The 18,912-nt window shown below is 46.0% G+C and overlaps 1 protein-coding gene across 11 annotated transcripts in view; it reads right to left on the minus strand.

Annotated features, from left to right (window-relative positions):
* Positions 1–9,960: 9,960 nt before the first annotated feature.
* PEAK1 (pseudopodium enriched atypical kinase 1) overlaps positions 9,961–18,912 on the minus strand; it is a 296,021-nt gene continuing 287,069 nt past the window's right edge. For all 11 annotated transcript variants that reach the window (XM_070573667.1, XM_070573619.1, XM_070573625.1 and 8 more), the window contains one exon: positions 9,961–16,710. In XM_070573667.1, coding sequence (XP_070429768.1) covers positions 15,547–16,710 — 1,164 coding nt within the window. In that variant the 3' untranslated portion in view covers positions 9,961–15,546. The remainder of the gene's footprint in view (positions 16,711–18,912) is intronic.

Raw genomic sequence — 18,912 nt, forward strand, 5'->3', positions numbered from 1 at the left:
GAGCACATATTTATTTGGGGTAGGTCAGAGGGGCCCTGACTCAGCCTGGGAGAGCTGCCACTCTCCCACCTCCTAAGCTCAGTGACCTTGGGCAAGTCACCGACCATCTCTATGCCCAGGTTTCCTCACTGGTGAAAGGAGTAAGAACAGGACCCACCTCGGGCCGGCCCCATGGCTGAGTGGTTAAGTTCGCCTGCTCCACTTAGGCAGCCCATGGTTTCGCCAGTTCGGATCCTGGGCGTGGACATGGCATGGCTCATCAGGCCATGCTGAAGCAGCATCCCACATAGCACAGCCAGAAGGACCTACAACTAGAGTATAACTATGTACTGGGGGGCTTTGGGGAGAAGAAGGAAAAAAAAAAAAATAAAAAAAAGATTGGCAACAGATGTTAGCTCAGGTGCCAATCTTTAAAAAAAAAACAGGACCCACCTCACAAGGTTGTCCTGAAGATAAATGCCTGCTTAATGTAGGCAAAGCACATGTAATGGTGTCCAGCTGCAGGAAGCTGTTCAACATGGGCTGTGCTGCTATTGTAAGTCTCATCGCCCCCCAGCACCATTCAGAGTAAGAATAAACCATTCAGTTGCCAAGGAGCTTGTCCAACGGGAGGGCGTCACCCGTCCCTTCCTCCTCACCTGCTCCCTCCTGGGACCTTCTCAAGAGACCTGACCTCCTAGGTGGCTACTTAAGCCAGGAATTTGACTCTACCTCAGGAATATTTCTAGGATCTGACTCTACTCTTCCATCTTCATGGCAATGAGCTGAGCTGGGGGGGGGGGGGTCCCAGTCTCTCTCACCTGGCTCTCCCTGCCTCTAGATTCCCCCTCTGGACCCTCCTCCACTGCAGCAGCCAGAGGGATCTTTCCTATAGTGCAAATCTGAACAGGTCCTGCCTCTGAGAGCCTCCTGTGGATCTCATATTTGCCAGAACAAACTTGGCTTTGCATATGCTATTGCTTCTGCCTAGAATGCCCTTCTCCACACTTTGTCCACCTGGCAAACTCCTATTTATCCTTCAAAACCCAGTGCCAACACACCTCCTCTTCATCGCTTCCCAGACAGCCCTTCCTCCCCACAAGTCCAAGGCAACATGCCTGGTCCCTCACATTGCCTTCTATGTTGTATGGGCCCTGCTGTTGTCACCCAGTTTACACAACCATCACTGTCACTATTGTGCAAGCTCATTGAGGACCTTGGATCTATCTCCACCCTTACACCTACCCCAGGGTCTCGGTCATGTCAGAACCAAAACTGAATCTGTTACTAGTCAAAGACTCCTTGGGCTGTAGATGTTACTGTACCAGGGCCACACTGTGTGGCCTTGGATATGCCCCTTCCCTCTCTGGGCTGCAGTTTCCATATCGCTAAAATGAGGAAGCTGCCAGGGTCTCTCAACTGTTCCAAGTTTCTGCAACTGCCCGGGGCCTGCCTGCTCCAGGTATGAACAAAAAGCTTGGGGGTCTCAGCTGCCTGGCAGACCACCTGCCTCTCTGGTCAGCCATGCCCATGCGAATCAGCAACTTCTTCCCCCTGAAACCAGGTGATTAGTATTCTTCAGAACTTAAAACTTCTTTCTTTTCCCAAGAGAAATGGAGAAAACCTCATTAAGCCAAGACGAGAGAACTGGGTCACGCCCCAGTGACGCCGAACAGGGGCTGCCTCTTGGCCCTGTGAGTGAAGCAGGTTATTAAATCTCAGACATAAGAAATAATGTGCTCCCTGCACTCACCTGATCACTTTATTGGCACAAAAGATAAATTTAATCCACAGACTCATGGTGAAAAGAAGTTAGTCCTCACTCTCCTCCCAATTAAACCATGAGAAGCTAGCTGGATCCAAGGACACTAGGCCCACTCAGTTAACATTTCTTACCATCAGAAAACAATCTAATTCAATTAAAATGTTGCCACAAAAGTAGTTTAGTGACTTTCCCCAAAATAAAGTACATTCGACTGGAGCATTTATTATGCCAAGGCACAGTGTCAGGAGGGGAGCTGACATGACAGCCCTGATGTGGGCAGCAGCTCTGAGGAAGGACGAGGACAGTGGGGGCGAGGATCTGAGCCCCTTGTCAAGGGAGAGAGGAAGTGCCTCTGGACACAGTGACCCCTAATGAGCAGCAGGCCCAGAACCAGAGGGGCTGCCCACAGCCACCTCCATCCTCACCCCCACCCCCACTGCCTATGGCAGCCGCCTTCCCTCTCGGCAGCTCAGCACTGTGCCTGGCACTCCCCAGCAAAGGGTCAAGATTGGGTAGGGAATTGAAGGGCAGGCTTGGATTCAGGGGCCTCGGCCCAGTTCTGTCTCTGATGTGCTGTCACCTTGGGCAAGTAGGAGGTGTTTACAGAGAGGACTGTTACTCCAGGGTTCTCTGAAATGTAGCCAGGAGGTATTTGGAAAGGCGGAGAAGGGCATTTAAAAGCTGCAAGCAGTTTTCTGACTTTTGGAAGGCAGATATTTGAATTTGCAGTGCCTTTGTTCAGCAAGAATCCCTTGATGGTCCTTAGTTATAAAAAGAGAAAGCACGTTCTCACTCAGAGTTTGTCCTTTTGAGCTAACAGGCAGTGGGCTAAACACATTTGCTGACCTATGTCCTTTAATTCTCACGATGACCCTGTGAGGTAGGAATCTACATTGAAACCAAGGCTCAGAGAAACCAAGGCTAACCACGGTCAGCTAGAGGTGGACACTGGGGAGAGAGGGGGCCTCTAATTCCCTGGACTTGCGTGGGGCCCCAGAGTCTGTCCTCTTGAAAAGCTCCGTGCTGACTCTGGTGCTCCGGCCTTGCAAATCTGAAATCCCTACACCCACTCGCCTACTGGGGTCACAATTTGCCTGGCACCCCAGTTCAGCTGTGGTCTCAGAAAAAGGACAGGATGGATTAAGCCCCTTTCCTATTCAATTGCATCTACATTGTCTGAACCATATGCACTGTTACCAGCATTGTATATAAGCTTTAAAAAGACCTTTGTAATTTGATAGGCAGAAAATGGGATGCCAACAATATGACCCTAATTAAAAAAGAAAAAGGCAGAGGAAACAACCTTGCAGCATATACAGCAAAAGTTAGTGATGGTCACTTCTGGATGGTGACCTAGTGGGTCAATTTTATTTTCTAGATTTTCTACCATAAACTTACATCACTTTTATAATTAGAAAAAGCTATTAAAATGGTTTTTAGATATGCTGTCTTAGTTTTTCATTTCTCTTATTTCTAGAAAGGTTAAACTTTTGGATTCTTCTGTGACTTGTCTTTCTCATCTATCAATTGGCATTTTGTGTTCTTAACGATTTTTATAAGCTCTTTATTACTAAGGATTTTAACCCAAGGTCCGTTATATTTGTTGAAATAGTTTTCCTGGCTGCTTACTTACTTCTCAATTTTGTTTCTAATGTTTTCAGTGGACAAAGGTTTTCTCATCTTTATGTGGTCAAACCTATTGATCTTTCTTTCAGATGCCTTCTATTGCTTTTTAACTTAGAAAGTCCTTCATTGAGAGATAAAACAGACATTGACTTAGCATTCTTTCTAGTTCTTAGGGTTTCTTTTCTTTTTTCTGTCCTTTGTGGCATGTAGCTCTTTGCTTGATCTGTTTGGATTTATTTTGGCTTGCAGCGTGCAGATTAATTTTCCAAATAGCTAACCAATTGTACATGCACATTTTATTGGATAAGGCTTTCTTTCACATATAGTGATGTCTTACTTATCATGTATTACAATTTGATAGATATTTTGTGTTTAGGTTACTTATTCTGTTACATTGATCTATTCTTTCTTTCTTTTTTTTTTTTTTGAGGAAGATTAGCCCTGAGCTAACTACTGCCAATACTCCTCTTTTTGCTGAGAAAGACTGGCCCTGAGCTAACATCTGTGCCCATCTTCCTCTACTTTATACATGAGATGCCTACCACAGCATGGCTTTTGCCCAGCAGAGCCATGTCTGCAACCGGGATCCGAACTGGCAAACCCCGGGCCACCGAAAAGCAGAATGTGTGAACTTAACTGCTGCACCATTGGGCCGGCCCCCTGATCTATTCTTTCTTGTACCTTTATCACTCTGTTTTATTGATCATAGCTTTTTCATATGCAAGCCTCTCAATTTCAATAATTTCTGGGTTTCTTTCACCTATTTATTCTTCCAAGTGACTCTGAGAACCATTTGTAAAGGACAAAAAAAAAAAAAAAAGGAAAAAAGCCCCATTGAGATTTTTAATTCGAATTTCATTAAAATATTTGAGAAGACAACATGGTCTTTCTACCCACCCTGATGGCTCATCTCTCCATCTCTGCATTGCCTTCTGTAGTTCTGGAGAGAGTTTTGTAGTTTCTCATACTCTATGGTTAGCCATTCCTACAAGTATGTGACTGGATGCCCAGAGAAGTAGAAATAATAAGAATAATAAATTTACACATCTGTGTTATACAATATGATTATTTTTAGGGAGAGAAGCTGACTTTTAAGAAATGCTATGGAGAGCCTGCTCCATGGTGCAGTGGTTAAGTTTACATGCTCCGCTTGGTGGCCCAGGGTTCGCCAGTTCAGATCCTGTGCACGGACCTACACATCAAGCCATGCTGTGGTGCGTCCGACATAGAAGAACTAGAAGGACTTACAACTAGGATATACAACCATGTGCTGGGGCTTTGGGGGGGGAAAAAAAAAGAGGAAGACTGGCAACAGAAGTCAGCTCAGGGCCAAACTTAAAAAAAAAATCTCAGTTAACTGCGCTGAAAATCAAATAAAAGCACAATAGTGTCACTTTGGGAAAAAAAAATGCTATGACCATGAGGTCTACTGAGGTCGGCCCTTAGGTGAGCTAAGTGAGAAAAGCACTTTGCAGAGTGTGGTACATATTGTACAGGGGTGTGTGTGTGTGTGTTGGGTATGTTTGCACGAGCATGGAGCATGGGGTTGAGTGCTTTACAATCCTGACTATCACGACCTGTTGGGAATAGAGTGGGTGGGTGAACGGAAGACAGATTATTAACCAAAAAAGAAAACAAGAAAGGAAGGGAGGAAAAGAAAGTTGCCAAAGTAGCGAGTTAACTCTACAGTGGCTGGTGGTCACTCAGTTGCCTTTTTAGTTCCAGAAGCAGACCTGAGAGGCCCCCTAGGAGGCATCTGCTGGCTGGGTGTGGCTGGGGTTTACTAGCTGGACCAATTTAACCCCTCGTCACCTGCAGAGGTGGGGTGGAGGGAGGCAAGTTGGCTCTGGGGCCTCTTGAGCAGGACGCTCCTGAAGGCGGCCAGAGCCTCCCTCTCCTCAGTCGATGCCCTGTTCCTGGCCAGCCAGCCCACAAGGAGCTGGGGATCTAAGCCTTCCTTGGCTGCCCCAGGCTGTCATGGTTGGAGTGAACCCAGACCTATCCACTGGCACAAAAAGAGGCCAACAGACAAAGGCTTATGAGGTGGTGGGAAGAGATCTGGCTTCTGAGTCAGCCAGGCTAGCTTTGAATTTCAGCCGTACCACCTAGCAGCTGTGCAGCCTTGGGCAAATTCCTTACCTACTCTGAGTTCCGATTTCCTAATCTGCAGAATAGGGGTTATAGGGCTGTAGGAGGATTAAATGTGAGGAAGCCCAGCCCAGGGTCTGTGCACAGGAGCAGCCAGGAGTTCTGTCCTTCATCCCCTCTCTTAATCTGAGTCAGACCCCGAGGAGACAGATGAGGAAATAAGGCAGAGCAGCTGAAGGTAAGGCCTCCCCCAGGCACCCACAGTAAAGAAGACACACAAACACACCAGGCTAAGAGCCAAATCTGAGGAGCAAGTGGATGATTTCAGATGGGTGAGAGAATATTTCCAGCCGGAGTACCCCAAAAGCTTCTTGGCTGAATGGGCTCCTGAAGAACGGGGAGGAAAAGGATGGGAACAATTTGGGCATGGACAATCTCAAAGAGTGTCTGACGGGGCAGCAAGGAGGCCAGCCTGGCAGGGTGGAGGCTGGTGTGGGGGTCTGGGCAGCAGCCAGCATGATCAGGTGGTGGAACTTGGGCTCTGCAATCGGGTTGTCTTTTCTGGGCACCAGGAAGCCACTGATGATTCTGGGGTGGCAGCAGGAGGGTGAGGGAGGAGGAGCCAGACTGCCTGAGGATGAACCCTAGTTCCCGCACTAGGGATTTGGGGTTTGTCTTCTCATCGGTAAAATGGAAGTAACTCTAGAGGCTACCTCACAGGATTGTTGTGAAGATAAAACTAAGCTGCTTCATGAGAAGCATCCCCTGGGCTGGCTTCTAGAGAAGACGGATTCCTTCACCCTGGAAGGCATTGCCTCAGTTCTCCAATGCATTCAACATCGCCCCTCCCCGGGGCCTGGGGACTTTGCCTTCTAGCAGGTTCCTTGACGTCTTTTTCAGACAAACCACTGATGAGCCTGCCTTGCCGGGACACTGGCATTCTGAGGAGAGGACCACCTTCCAGGTCCTCAAGCTGGGACCCTCGCTCCCTCTGCAAGGCAGGATGAATTCGCCTGAAGTGGGTTGGAGGTCAAGAAAGTGGGCAAACTCAGGGGTGCAGATGCTGGAGGTGGGGCCAGCAGGGCCTTGCCCTTTAAACACCATCCCTTCAAGGCAACAACCTTTCCTACAGAGGCCACTCTTCTTAGGCTATGGCCAGTTTTGTTTGAACCCACAAAACACTTTTCTCCCTTCCCCAGTTTCCTTCTGAATGCCTCAGATGTGCTCTGCTTTTTAACAACTCAGGCTGGAACATTTGCACAAATGTTACCTTCTTGACCTCTCCTCCCAGCCAGCTGTCTAGGAGGGGATGGCAGATGAGGCCCCATTCTACACGAGTGGAGTTCACAGAGGTTAAGAATTTTGCTTAAGAGCCCTTCAAACCAGGTTTTGGCTTCCTGGAGGCAGGGAGAAGTTGTGGCTAGCCCAGGGTATTGCGAGAGGGACAGTGGTGGGCAGTTTGGCCCTGTGTCAAGGCTCCAGCATGTCTTGGGCTATACGGCATCTCTGGGGCCCAGAGTGGGCTTCTGGAGGTCTTTGTCTTTGTCAGCAGGATAAACATTTATTTGGCCCAGCAGATGGGCCTCTGGTTTCCAGGGAAGAAAATTCATTCCAGACCCTGGCCTCATTCCTCCAAACTGCTCCCCAGGCACACAACAGTGGGTAGGCGCCTTTGCCCCTTGCTCCCCTTCCAGCTGGCACCCACTCTGTCCTCTCTGCCTACCAGAGTTGGGGAGAGCTCACGCTAGCTTTGTCCACCACTGGGGTGCCAGCACATGGCACTTAATGAATGAAAGAACCCATGCAGACATGGCCTGCCCTCCTGCAAGGCTCCACAACTAAACTCAGGAAACTCTCTGCTGAGCTCCTACAGGTCTCCCAGTGTCCTGGCCACACACGTGGCAGGAATGGGGTGGAAGAGCACCAGACAAGAAGTCACACAGATCTGGGTTCAAATCCTGGCTCTGATTAGTTGAGTGAAAAATAGGCAGAATGGAGGCATCTGGTGGGACCATAGTGTGGATGAAGTGAGGCTGGGCGTTGTCAGTTAACGCTCTCACTTGGTTGTAGTCTGGGAGCTCTCGGGAACAGTGCTGGGCCGGGTCCACAGAGGTGCTTGGGAAAGGCCAGCTGCCCTGACCTTCTGAAGCAGGAGGCTGAGGAGAAAGCAGAGTCGATAGAAGCTGAGTAGTTCAGAGACCCAGTGCTGAGGAAGGGAGGCCTGCAGAGCCTCATGCTTGAGGTGAGGTTCTGTCTCTAGCATCTGGTGGCATTTACAGACCCTGGGGGCCAGAGGCTGGGAAGGCTGTGGCAGCAGGGCTGGGGTGGTTTCAGATGTGCCCTTGGGTCTCTGGTGGAGTGTGGCACAGGGAGGAAAGGTGCTTGGGCTGAGAGAGTGGAAGACGAGCCACAGGCTTGGAGGTTTTCACTCTGTCTTCAACTTCCAATGGTTCTAGGACTCCAGCTCAAGTGTGGGATGCTGAATGATGGGTGGTGGAGGTGACAGACCCACAGAGTTGAGAGCTCCACTCCCTTGACAAAGATAGAAAGCCCTTCTACTCCTGCGTCCCATCCTCTCCCGCCCCCGTGCAGATTCCCCAGGAGTCCAACACCCATCCCAGCCCTGCTGTTATTCTCAAGCTGAGACAGATGACCAGCACCGCTCTGCCTTCTGGGTGCTTCCACACACTTTCCAGAGCATGTGTGGATCTCCAGGAGGTCAGGGGTTGTGTCCAGGCAGCCTGTTTCCACTTAGAGATTTTCAAATGTGAGAGAATTGGATCTTGGCAACTGACTCCCTTCCTCCCCTCACCCGGTGTGAAATCCAATTTTTAAGTTTTAGCTGTAATTGCCTTGAGCCACTCTTAACAACAACTTGTGATCTGCCAACTGCAGTTCTTGGCTCCTAAGGCACTAATGAAGTCCTTTCCCTCACAGGGCACAGGCTCACTTAAAAGGAAGCATAATTTGCTGGGCCTTGGAGAGCAGGCAAAAAGCTCCTGGAGCGGAGGGTATACACTCACAGACCCGGGTACTGAGAGAGCTCCTAGTACCAGTTATCCCAGGTAGGAAAGACCCACATTCTCTGTGGTCTGGGTTGAAAGAAGCCAGTTTGCAGGCATGTGGAAACCAAAGGCCCTAACCAAATGTCAGTGGTCCACTGCCTCTGGATGACCCAGAATCAGAGAGACTGGTGGTCTTGCCGAGGACCCACTAATGGAATTCCCAGGAATGGATCCCATTCTGAGCAAAGTGATGGAGGGGAAATAGGATGATTTCTCTCCAGGCTCTCCAGTTAACCAAAGGAAAAAGTGACCCCATTGGAAGAATAGAAACTCTGGGTTTCTCTGGCCTTGCTCCACCTCACCTGGAGTCTGGCTAGGGCAACCCTGAACTGGTCCTACCATCCATGCCCAGACCCTTTACAGAGCCCCAGGTTGGCCACTCCTGCCAGCAGAGCATTAGATAGCAACCTAGTCCTAGCGCACTCCATCTCTGTGGCCCCATGACCTCTCAGCCCCGACTGCCTGCTTCCTTCTTTCGTTCCTCTCCCCCATAAGCCAATGCGCTATACTCACAAGTAGGAAGAGCAGTTTCCTTGGCTCCTCTCCGGCAAGCAGGTTGAGAACTGCCGCAGGCAGAGCCTGTGTCCTGGGTACTGTCTCTCGGGTTTTGTTGCTGACCCTTCCTCCTAGACCCAGGCAACACAGAGAGAGCTCTGAGGCCCAGACCAATATGGGTTCTGCCTCCTCAGCAACACAAAATTTGAGCATGGCAAGTACTTTTCTGGATGCTTTGATTCATGTCTGCATTAATTCATATGCTTCACCATGTGTGTAAATTCCAGAGTGTTTGCTAGCAGAGAGGAACAGAAACACTGGGCTGGAGACAGTGTCCACTGCAAGGGGTTTAAAGGTCTAAAATCTGGTCTAAGTTTAGATCTACTTGTTTGCACTTTCATCCATTCTACGTTTAATAATGTGGCAGCTGTCGCGACCACTGCTGACTGCTGACTCTTCCTGCCTAAGCCAGGTGGTCTCCTCTTTCTGCTACTGAAGTGACTGGCATATTAGCTTGTCTGCCTTTGTGAGGACACTGTGTGTGACCGTGTACCTTAAGAAATAGGCAAAAGAAATGTGAATTCAGAAGCCCTGCCTCTGCTCCTATTGTCTGCACAGCTCTGAGATCTCCACTGAGGGGGTCGGTCAGAGCCAGCTAACCAAATCTCTCATAGTACACACCCAGAAGTCTGGATGGTGACTGGCCATTAGGGGGTGATCTCACACAGCAAACCTGCAGCCTTCTGCAGTCTGGGGAAAGCCTAAGTCCTTCACTTCCTCATCACAGTCTAGTTTTCTCAGATGAGGGAAGGAATGAACAGAAAATACGATTCAGGTCAGCAGTGAATGAGGATCCAAGAAAGCACACATCCGGGGGGCAAGATAAAACCATGTCCAGCACGTCAGTAAGGAAGAGTCACCAAAGGACGAATGCTTGTCTGGTTTTTGGGGTATATTAAAATGAATTTATTTACACAGTAACATGATGCCACAGAGAACACAGCAAAGTACCACAGCAAACCAAAGGGTGGTGCCACCTGGTGACAGAGGGGACCTTTCATGGGTAGATTTATACAACTCTAAAATATCTAAGTAGAGTGGTGAAGCTCCAGGAAAGAGCAAGAGAAACAAGATTTTCAAATATAGAGTGTGGGCAGAGTCATGGGGAAGTAAAGAGAGATTGGAATGAGGATTGCCATGATGCAAATCACTGAGAATGATGACATCTTGCTTCTGCCCTGATCTTATGCCAAAATGCCCTGCATATCATTAACAGAAAATCCCAACCCAGTGTGTTCACACATAACACTTTAAAACTGGTAAGGGAAGGGATAACCAAGCGGTATTTGGAGCAAGTTTCCTGAAGCAGTGTGGTTTATCTTTCAAAAATGCTACCCTGAAGCCATAGGGCTGGTTCAACATTCAAGTTATCGTGAGTGCACACACATACTTTCCACACACTATATGGGCAAAATGGATTTTCCACAATACAATAACATTCATAGCAAAATATATGACTCTGTACTTCTGCTAGGTTAAAAAACTTCCAACCTCTTTTGATTCCCTGAAACTTTCTTGATTTAAAAAAAACATGGAGGTGAGTGGGATGGGTAAAGGTGAGAAGCTGAAATAAACACAGAGGCTCTCTGGAGTGGGAAACATGTAATGGGATGTCTGGAATGCAGGCCCCCACAGCCCACCTAGGTGGGGAAAACTTCTAGCAATGGCTGGTGCAAAAACCTACTCTAATCTCAAACAGCTGCAGAGAGGAGGTGTTTAACAGCTATAGCACCTTGTATATTCTGGGCACTTATAAATATTAAATGGTGGTGATGATGGGAGGTAAACACCTCTGTAAGAAAGTTTATAAAAACTATTACAATTTTTGTTAAGAAATTTCCCAAGAGTTCTTTAAACAAACCTATTGAAACTACCACAACTCTTAAAAAAAATCCTCAGCTGTCAGTATCACATGGATATGATGTCCCCAAGCTGAAGTTTAGGCAATAGCCACAGTCACGTCAAGGGGAGAGAGAATAGTTTCTTCTCCTTAAATATTGGGGAACTTCACAATCTGCCCAGGCTTTCATAATTATCTTCTTCTTTTTTCCCCCTAATACACAAAATAGGCTTTTTTTTTAACAGGTGTTTTTTGAAGATGCATTATTTTATCAGCCAAATACCTTGACATGGAATGTATGTGAATTCTCCTCCCATGGCATCTATCATAACTCAACCTCATCACCTTAGAAGCATCAATACAAAAAGGCCTGATTTCTTTGGTATTATCTCTATCTAGGATCTTGCATTGCAGCTCTTCTGGCTTCCTTATGGCATCACTTTTGGTCCGTGGAACCCCGACTCTCAGTGCTGCTGTAGCATGGACAGCTTGACATCAGTGCACACTTCAGCAAGAGTGGCACTTGGATTTGTCTCGGCACAGCACTTAGGGCCTTTGAGAGTTTGAGCTTCAATGAGGTAAAACTAATAACCCAGTTACTTGGGTGGCCATCCTGTTCACTCATTAGGCTGGACCAGAATTTTCAATTCTTATCAAATAGTGAGGGGAATAAAAAAAATGTAAGTTGGCCTAGGGGGTCAAGTTCCTCTCTCCCTCCTCTGCAACTATGTTCATACTTTATTTATACATCTAGAATCATTTGGAACATAGTGCAGTATCCTAAGTCCACCCCAATTTCTGGGACTAGCTTGTATTTTTTCAGATCACTATTGGTACAATCTAGGGAAAAATCCTAGTTGCAGGTTACCAGCAAAACCAAGTCAGGTTTCTTCCCAGCCAAAGTATTCTTAATTCAAATTTGGGAACCTGAGTGCAATCCTTCTATGCCTTACTATTTGGTAGGCCCCAGAAATCTTTCATGGAAATTTCACAATGCTAGAAACCTTTAAATACAATTTTAGGTGGTTTTATTCCCAGAAATAGCATTAATATTTCTAGAAGTTTAGGTCTCTTGGCTTAGAGTTTTCTACGTTCACAAACTCATTCTGAGATTGGAAGCAAAACTGGACCCCACTTAATCTGACAATGAAAAGCTACTCAGACTCTTAAAATCCTAGCAAATATGTTTCACTTTTAGCCCCTCAACATCAGTAGTGTGGGTGCTTGTGTCCCCGTCTATATCTCACCCTGTTCACCTTCAGAGGGCAAAACCAGAAACCCACTGCCATGCTCCTGGCTTCCACTTCTAACGTAGCCTAGAGGTTGGTGAACCTCATTCAAGATTCCTTTCTTGTTGATTCCACAGGTTACAATTCTTTGTGAATTAGCTTCTAGGCATCACATTAGTGTACATATATCACAGGGGCTCTCCTCAGGCTAGCACGGGGGAATCTCTCGTGTCCTAGTCCTCTTTGCAGAACGTCAGATTCTCTTCCCTCCAAGATGAGGTTATAGCTCTAACAAGGCACTCAGCTATACATTCAGTCTTGGTCTTGGCTCCTCCAGCCATATCTTCTTTCTCTAGCACTCAAATATGTCAGAGACATTGTTCTTGCTCATGTGGCTTAAGGAAAAGTTCCAATAGCGGCTGAATTGTTCAAACTCTCAATATAAACGGAAGACTCTATGGTACAGACCTCAATGGAAAGGAAAAAAATTTCCAATCAATATTGAAGACAAGACTTGATGTAACTGGGAAATCTTAAAGTGCTGTACTAGTCATAATCCAAAACTCACATGTATGTATGTATACATGTCTGTGTCTGAGGGTAGGATTTCTTTTCAGTTGATGAATGAATTCAAAGTTCCGACTACAATTAAAATGGAAATGTAAAAACACATTTGTGGTAATAGTAGATTGACTGAATTTCATTATTTTGAAAAATACTCTGAGGAGCACCTGATGTAGTACTTCTTGCCTAGAAATAGTTATTTTGTCATTCTGCTCTAACCTATAACACTCTCTTCCCTCCCTACCTCACATTCCTCGGCCATCACTCAGAGAAAAATTAATCTAGCCATCTGTCTCTGGGAAGCCTGAGGCCCTTCTCTGACTAGTTGGCATTCATCTTTTGCCATTAACAAATCTGAATATGAAAACAGTACTGAACACATCAGATATGAAGAGGTGCTTGGTTTACCAGTGCTATAAGATAATGGTAGTGGAGGGTATCCATGCTTATAACACTATAGAGTTAAAATGAAGAAGGCTGGATCCAAGTTAAACAGAAAAAAAAAAAAAAAGGAAAAGAAAAAGGATACCTTGAGAACAAATAGAGGGATGAGGGAACATTCTTCATTAAATATAAAACCTTATTAAATAGTCAACATTCAAATTTACAAGGGCAAGGCACCACAAGAGTGACATTGAAAAAGTGTCTCAATATGCAAACCATGGGCAGAGAGGGCTGCTAAGGGAATGTGCTGGCTAACATGGTCAGTGGTCTGTGTGTTGCTTCTTCAGTGTATAATTACGCAAGGAGTTATGTGCACGTGGGCTATGCTAAGGTGAACCAAACACCAATCTGCTAGACAAGGCGGAGGCATGCCACAGGACACTAAGAGAGTGGACTGCTGGCCTGCAGCAGCACGTCCACCCTGTGGCCATTCCTGGGCCAGAGCCCTGCACTCTGGCTAGAGAAGCAAGACTCTTTGTGGGCCAATCAACTCTCTTCCTTGGGAGTCCTTGCTGCTGGCCAGGAGGACAGGGACATCCTCCATAAGGAGCCTCACATGTCCCATTCTCTCTAAAAAAAAAAGGAAAGAAACAAGTGAACAATAAAATACATTCTTCTCCTTTCTTGATCCTCTTTGATATAGGCGAATCATATGAAAGGCTCTTAAAAGTTTACAAATTTCCTAAAGGCCACTAGTGTGCTATCTAAGTAATACTGCACAATCAGTCTTCTTTAAGAAAGCGCACTGGTAGATGAGGGCTCCCTCACTGACTAGGTGCAGAGAACATGTCTATCAATCCTGCCACAGGTTGCTCCCCCAGAGGCCTGGCCCCTACTTCCAGCATGTGTATGCACACACACGGGCACACACGTGCACACACACTCACACTGTCTGAGTGACTCTTGGGATTTCAAGGTTGAAGTAAACAGATACTCACAGTTTTGAATAACACAAGCCACCCCCAAGCCCCACGGCCAGGGTGGAAAAAACACTCATCTTTTAGCGCAAATATGTGCCAAGGGAAGAAGGGGAGGATTTCTGCATATCTTGCTTCAGGTGAAGTTGCAACATAAACACTGTAATATATAGCCAAAAAAAATACATAAAAATTGCACATATATCCATAGGAGAAGAGCACAGACCTCATGAACAGTGAACAGCTCTCAACCAGCCACCTCAGCAGTCAAAATTCCCTGTGAGCTGTCCTCCAGAGCCATTTCAGAGTCATAAGGAGCAATGTGACAGTGCAACTGGGAGGCAGTCTCTCCATAAAAGGTCAGCATTCTACGGAGGACGTCATCATCAGTGGCCTTCTCCCTCTCCCCTGCCTTCTGGCCATCCCAGTAGCCAGCAGCAATGTGCCCTCTAAGGAGATCTTAGAGCTTAACTGACAGCCATTTCATTCGGGACTGTTATCTACAGCATTTGGTAGACTAGTTAATACTGGCTACTAATAGAAGGAAGCTGGCCAACACTGACAGCTCTGACAGTAATCAAAGAACGGTACTTTAAGCTGTTCCCCTGATGGCCCCTAGAGAATTGCACATGCAGTAAAATCATCTCCTTGTGTCCTGCTGGCTATTTATAAGATCTGAACTGCACTCCATCTTGGTGAGGCACTGGTGACACCATCTTGGGTCAGCTATGTAATGGGCCACAAGTGGATGATAAACCCAAACTTCATTGGCAAGTGGGGAAAGAGCAGAGGCAAAGGAGAATCAGGCAGTGGCAGCAAAAACGAGACTGTTAGGGCTGTCATCCATGCAGTGTACCCACTTATTGATAACAGAAGTGAAAACAGGTCCATGACCCAAGGGATAGGATCTTTCCTTGTCCTTCAACTATCTATTGGAAGAAAGGCTATAGTCCCTGGAATCAAAACTGAGCTGATGCTAAGGATGGCAGTTCTGCCAGGTAAGAAAGTCAGTTACTGATACTTTAAAGGAAGAAAGTCTGTCATGAGAGCTTACTGGATGATGGTAAAACTGGTTAAATCTGTCTATTGCTAGTGAGAATAAATAGTTGGTGTTAAAAAGACAGGTGATATTCAAAATTATGGAGGAAGTGCACACAGCTCACTGAGTTCATCCCTTCAAGGATGTGCATTTCCGTTTTTTACCTGCATTTGTGGGACAATTAGGGTGGAAGGTATTCCAAAGGAAGGCAACTACTTATTTGTGCAGTTGAATTTCTATAAAGTTAAGACAGACTCAGTTCTCACTTGATGTAGAGCTGTGGATAACCCTTCTGAGTGGACTCATCTGTTCATGGACAGAGATGGAAGGTTTGTCTCTCTTCTTTCCTTGCATTCTGTGTGAGTAGTAGGAAGGGGAAGTGCATGGGTGACTTGAAGAAGGTGAAAATGAAGTAAAAGCAGCAGCCAGGACACATTAACGGTGTTGCAGGATTTTCACAATATAACTGAGGGAGTCTGGAGTGGCAAAAGCCAAATACTGAGCACAAAGCCAGTCCTCAAGGCTGACCCCACCCTCCCTGTCCAAGGACTTCTCAGCAAACTTGATCATCAGCAGTGTTCGCTTGATGTCTAGCCAGTTTTGGAGCAGGGCATTCCTCTGCATTGGGCTGGGGGAGGTGGTGAAGGTCTGGAAGAGATCTTCCCGGGGACCCCAGAGGAGACACTGGAGGATGCCTTTGGCATCTGAAATGAGGATCCGCTCAGAAGGGTTGGGATTCAGGAGGCAGCTGGCCAGCTGCTGCAGGCCCCGGGAATAGGGAGAGCGGAGTGGGATGCGAGGCAGGTCTGCTCGAGTGTATTCCTTTTCCTTCAGCTCTGGGTTCTCATCGAAGGGGTTGGGCAGGTGTAGCATCTCATAGATGAGGATGCCTGTCTGGAACTCATCACACTTTTTATACTGGGTGGCTGTTATGATCTCTGGAGCAAGGCGGGACTGGTCCCGGAGGATCTCAGGGTCCACCAGATGGCTCTTCTGCTTGGCCTGAGAGAAGTTGCTTACTATAAGCCTGGTGGGACAAGATGAGGTGGGGTTGAACTCTGCAGGCCCAAGGCCATGGGCGGTTCCCCCAGGCTGGTAGTGGACAAGCAGCAGGTTCTCCAGACGTAGATCGCAGTGAGTGACATGGTAGGGTTTGAGATGTTCAAGGCCAGAGCACAGCTGTAAGAGCAGCAGACACACTTGCCTCTCATACAAATCAGGGCTTTTCCCATGCTGGGCCAGAGATTCTTGCACAAAATCAGCCACCGTGAGATAGGGAACCTCTCTAATGATGACTACAACGTGGCTTCTCTGCTTCCTGCTAATGACTCCCTGGCTTTCTTTCTGGGATGACTCTGTTTCAGAGCAGGACTCTGGGTTTTTCCCATCAGTTTCTCCTTTCACCTCTTCTTTAGGTTCTTTCATTTCACCCTCTTCCTCTTCAGGGGCATCAGGATCCTCCCAGGGAAGCAGACGGTTAGGGACTTCAGCAAGGAAATGACCACAGTCCTGCTGGATGTTAAAATGGACAGCCAGACTCTGCCGGACAGCCAAGCTGTGATAATACTGCTGAGATTCTTTAGCTTTGCTCTTACAGATCTGAAAGAAGAAAGCAAATAACACAATTTAAAACGCCCACTTTTATAATGAGGCTTATGATGTGTAAAGGAGGATTAACTGGAAGGTGACTGGTTAGGAACAGTGTTATAGCGAAGTCTTCAGAAAGGGTCTTGGTAACCCTGTGCTAAGTGACAGTAACAATGGCAATAACCATTTTTCATGGCTGTCTACATGCTTAACACTTTATGCATATTATCTCTAGTCTTCATACTAACCCTTTAAAGTAGGCTGAGGATCTAAGAATTAAAAAACAACAACGAAAAAACAACAAAAAAAAGTCCAGGGCTACCAGTTTGCAAACTTAAGTCTGTCTAACACCAAAGCTTGCTCTTTCCACTATCCCCTGCACCTCATCTAGAAGATAGAACAACAAAAAACAATTTTTCACCGACTTTCTGTATAGGTTTACAGCCCAGACTTACACAGCGGATCAATAAATGGCTCATAAAGTAGGCCAGGATATCTTATTTTATTACTTGTCAGGAGAGTGACACACAATTGGCCAAGTGAACTGCAGGGTTTCCTAACTTTTCAATGAAGGTCATTGTGATGATCACAACTCAGGCACTCAACGTCACTGGCAGGATAGAGAGAAAGATTTGAAAGAAAAAACTTGTCTAGTCAGAGCAAAATCAACATTTCAAGGGCAGGACTCTGACTTCTATGCTTTCTCTTAACAGGCCTCACTTAAGGCCCAATATTCAGGCAATAAGGCCTTTCAAAGAGAACTTTATTAGGTGGTTATGGATCAAGGAAGAGTTCTTTTGATCAAAAATATTAGCCAAGAATTCTATATACTAAAACAATCATTGTATTTCTAGGCTTAAAGGATTAGAAAAGCGAAAAGTAAACAAAATCACCCCGAAATGGATTATCCTCATGATGCGATGCGGACAAGCCGCCAATGGAAGACAGTCTCTAACACTAGCTCACAGATCATAACAGCCCCGTGAGGGCAGCTCTCCCGTGACTGTGTTAACCGAGGAACACATTTTCTACTCTTCCTCCTCAATAGGAGCAGCTGCCATATTTCACAGATATCAAAGCCTCCCAACAACAGGCAGTGTCTAGTGTTTACACTGCCCATTTATTGCAGTAATACAGAAAAGAAGCACATTTTAAAAAGGATTTTCTAGTTATTTTTACTTAAGCAAAATGCACATTTTCTTAGGAGGGTGCTGATGGGTCCCCAGTTTTGAGAAGCAATAAACTCCGATTTCCATTCAAATAGACAATAATCATAAAAAAGAACCAAAGGCAAAGGAGTACTGGGGGAGAAGAGCATCCTTCACTCATTTACCGCATTTATACATATTTATTACAGTTAGAGACTTGATACCAGTGATCAATGCCATAGAAATATATATACATTTCTCTCTCTCTCCCCATAGAGAGAGAGATCTGAAAATGAGTTCAAATCTTCTACCACCTACCTAAGCAGTTTGACGGCACACTAAGCATTTCTTCTTTAAGCAAACTTCTGGTCTTGAAACAGATATATCCTCCAGCTCAGTTCAAGTTCAAATATATCTTTCACAAAGTATTATCTTTGGAAAGCTATCAATGTCTCAGCACATGCAGTATAATATATAATCCTATATGCTCATCAATCACAATATGAATTCTTTCTATACTGTACTGTTGGCAATATTTCATATTTATGTGTCCCCAGGTATTTAAAAATCCTACACTAGTCATCATTCAGTTTGTATAGGAGTTGGATCCAGGACACGGCACTATTAACCCCATTTCCAATTTTAATCATTTGCTCTATATCACATTGCCTGCTGGAATGAAAGTTCAAAGGTCCCAACTCCTCAGTCTTTGAAAAGTCACTTAAATACCACTGAGTTTGGCTGAATGAGACTGTGTAGGTAAACTAGCTGTCATGTGACAGAAAGGACACTCACCAAGGACTCCGGAGGCCTGGGATTTAGCCCTGCCACTAGCCGTGTAACCTGGGGCCTTTCACTTAATTTCTCTGGGTCTCAATCTCCCTTACAAAGGGAGATAATATAAAGAATATTGAAACTACTTTATAAGGCAGTTGTGAGAATTAAATGAGATCAAGTATGTAGAGCATATTTGTAAATCCCAAAGTGGTACAAATGTAACATGGATAATGACTAAAACAATTAACAACTTCCAAATGTTAAAAGTGATGAAATATTAAAGAATCCT

This window comes from Equus przewalskii, chromosome 1 (genome assembly GCF_037783145.1).
Source record: "Equus przewalskii isolate Varuska chromosome 1, EquPr2, whole genome shotgun sequence".
Lineage (NCBI taxonomy): Eukaryota > Metazoa > Chordata > Mammalia > Perissodactyla > Equidae > Equus > Equus przewalskii.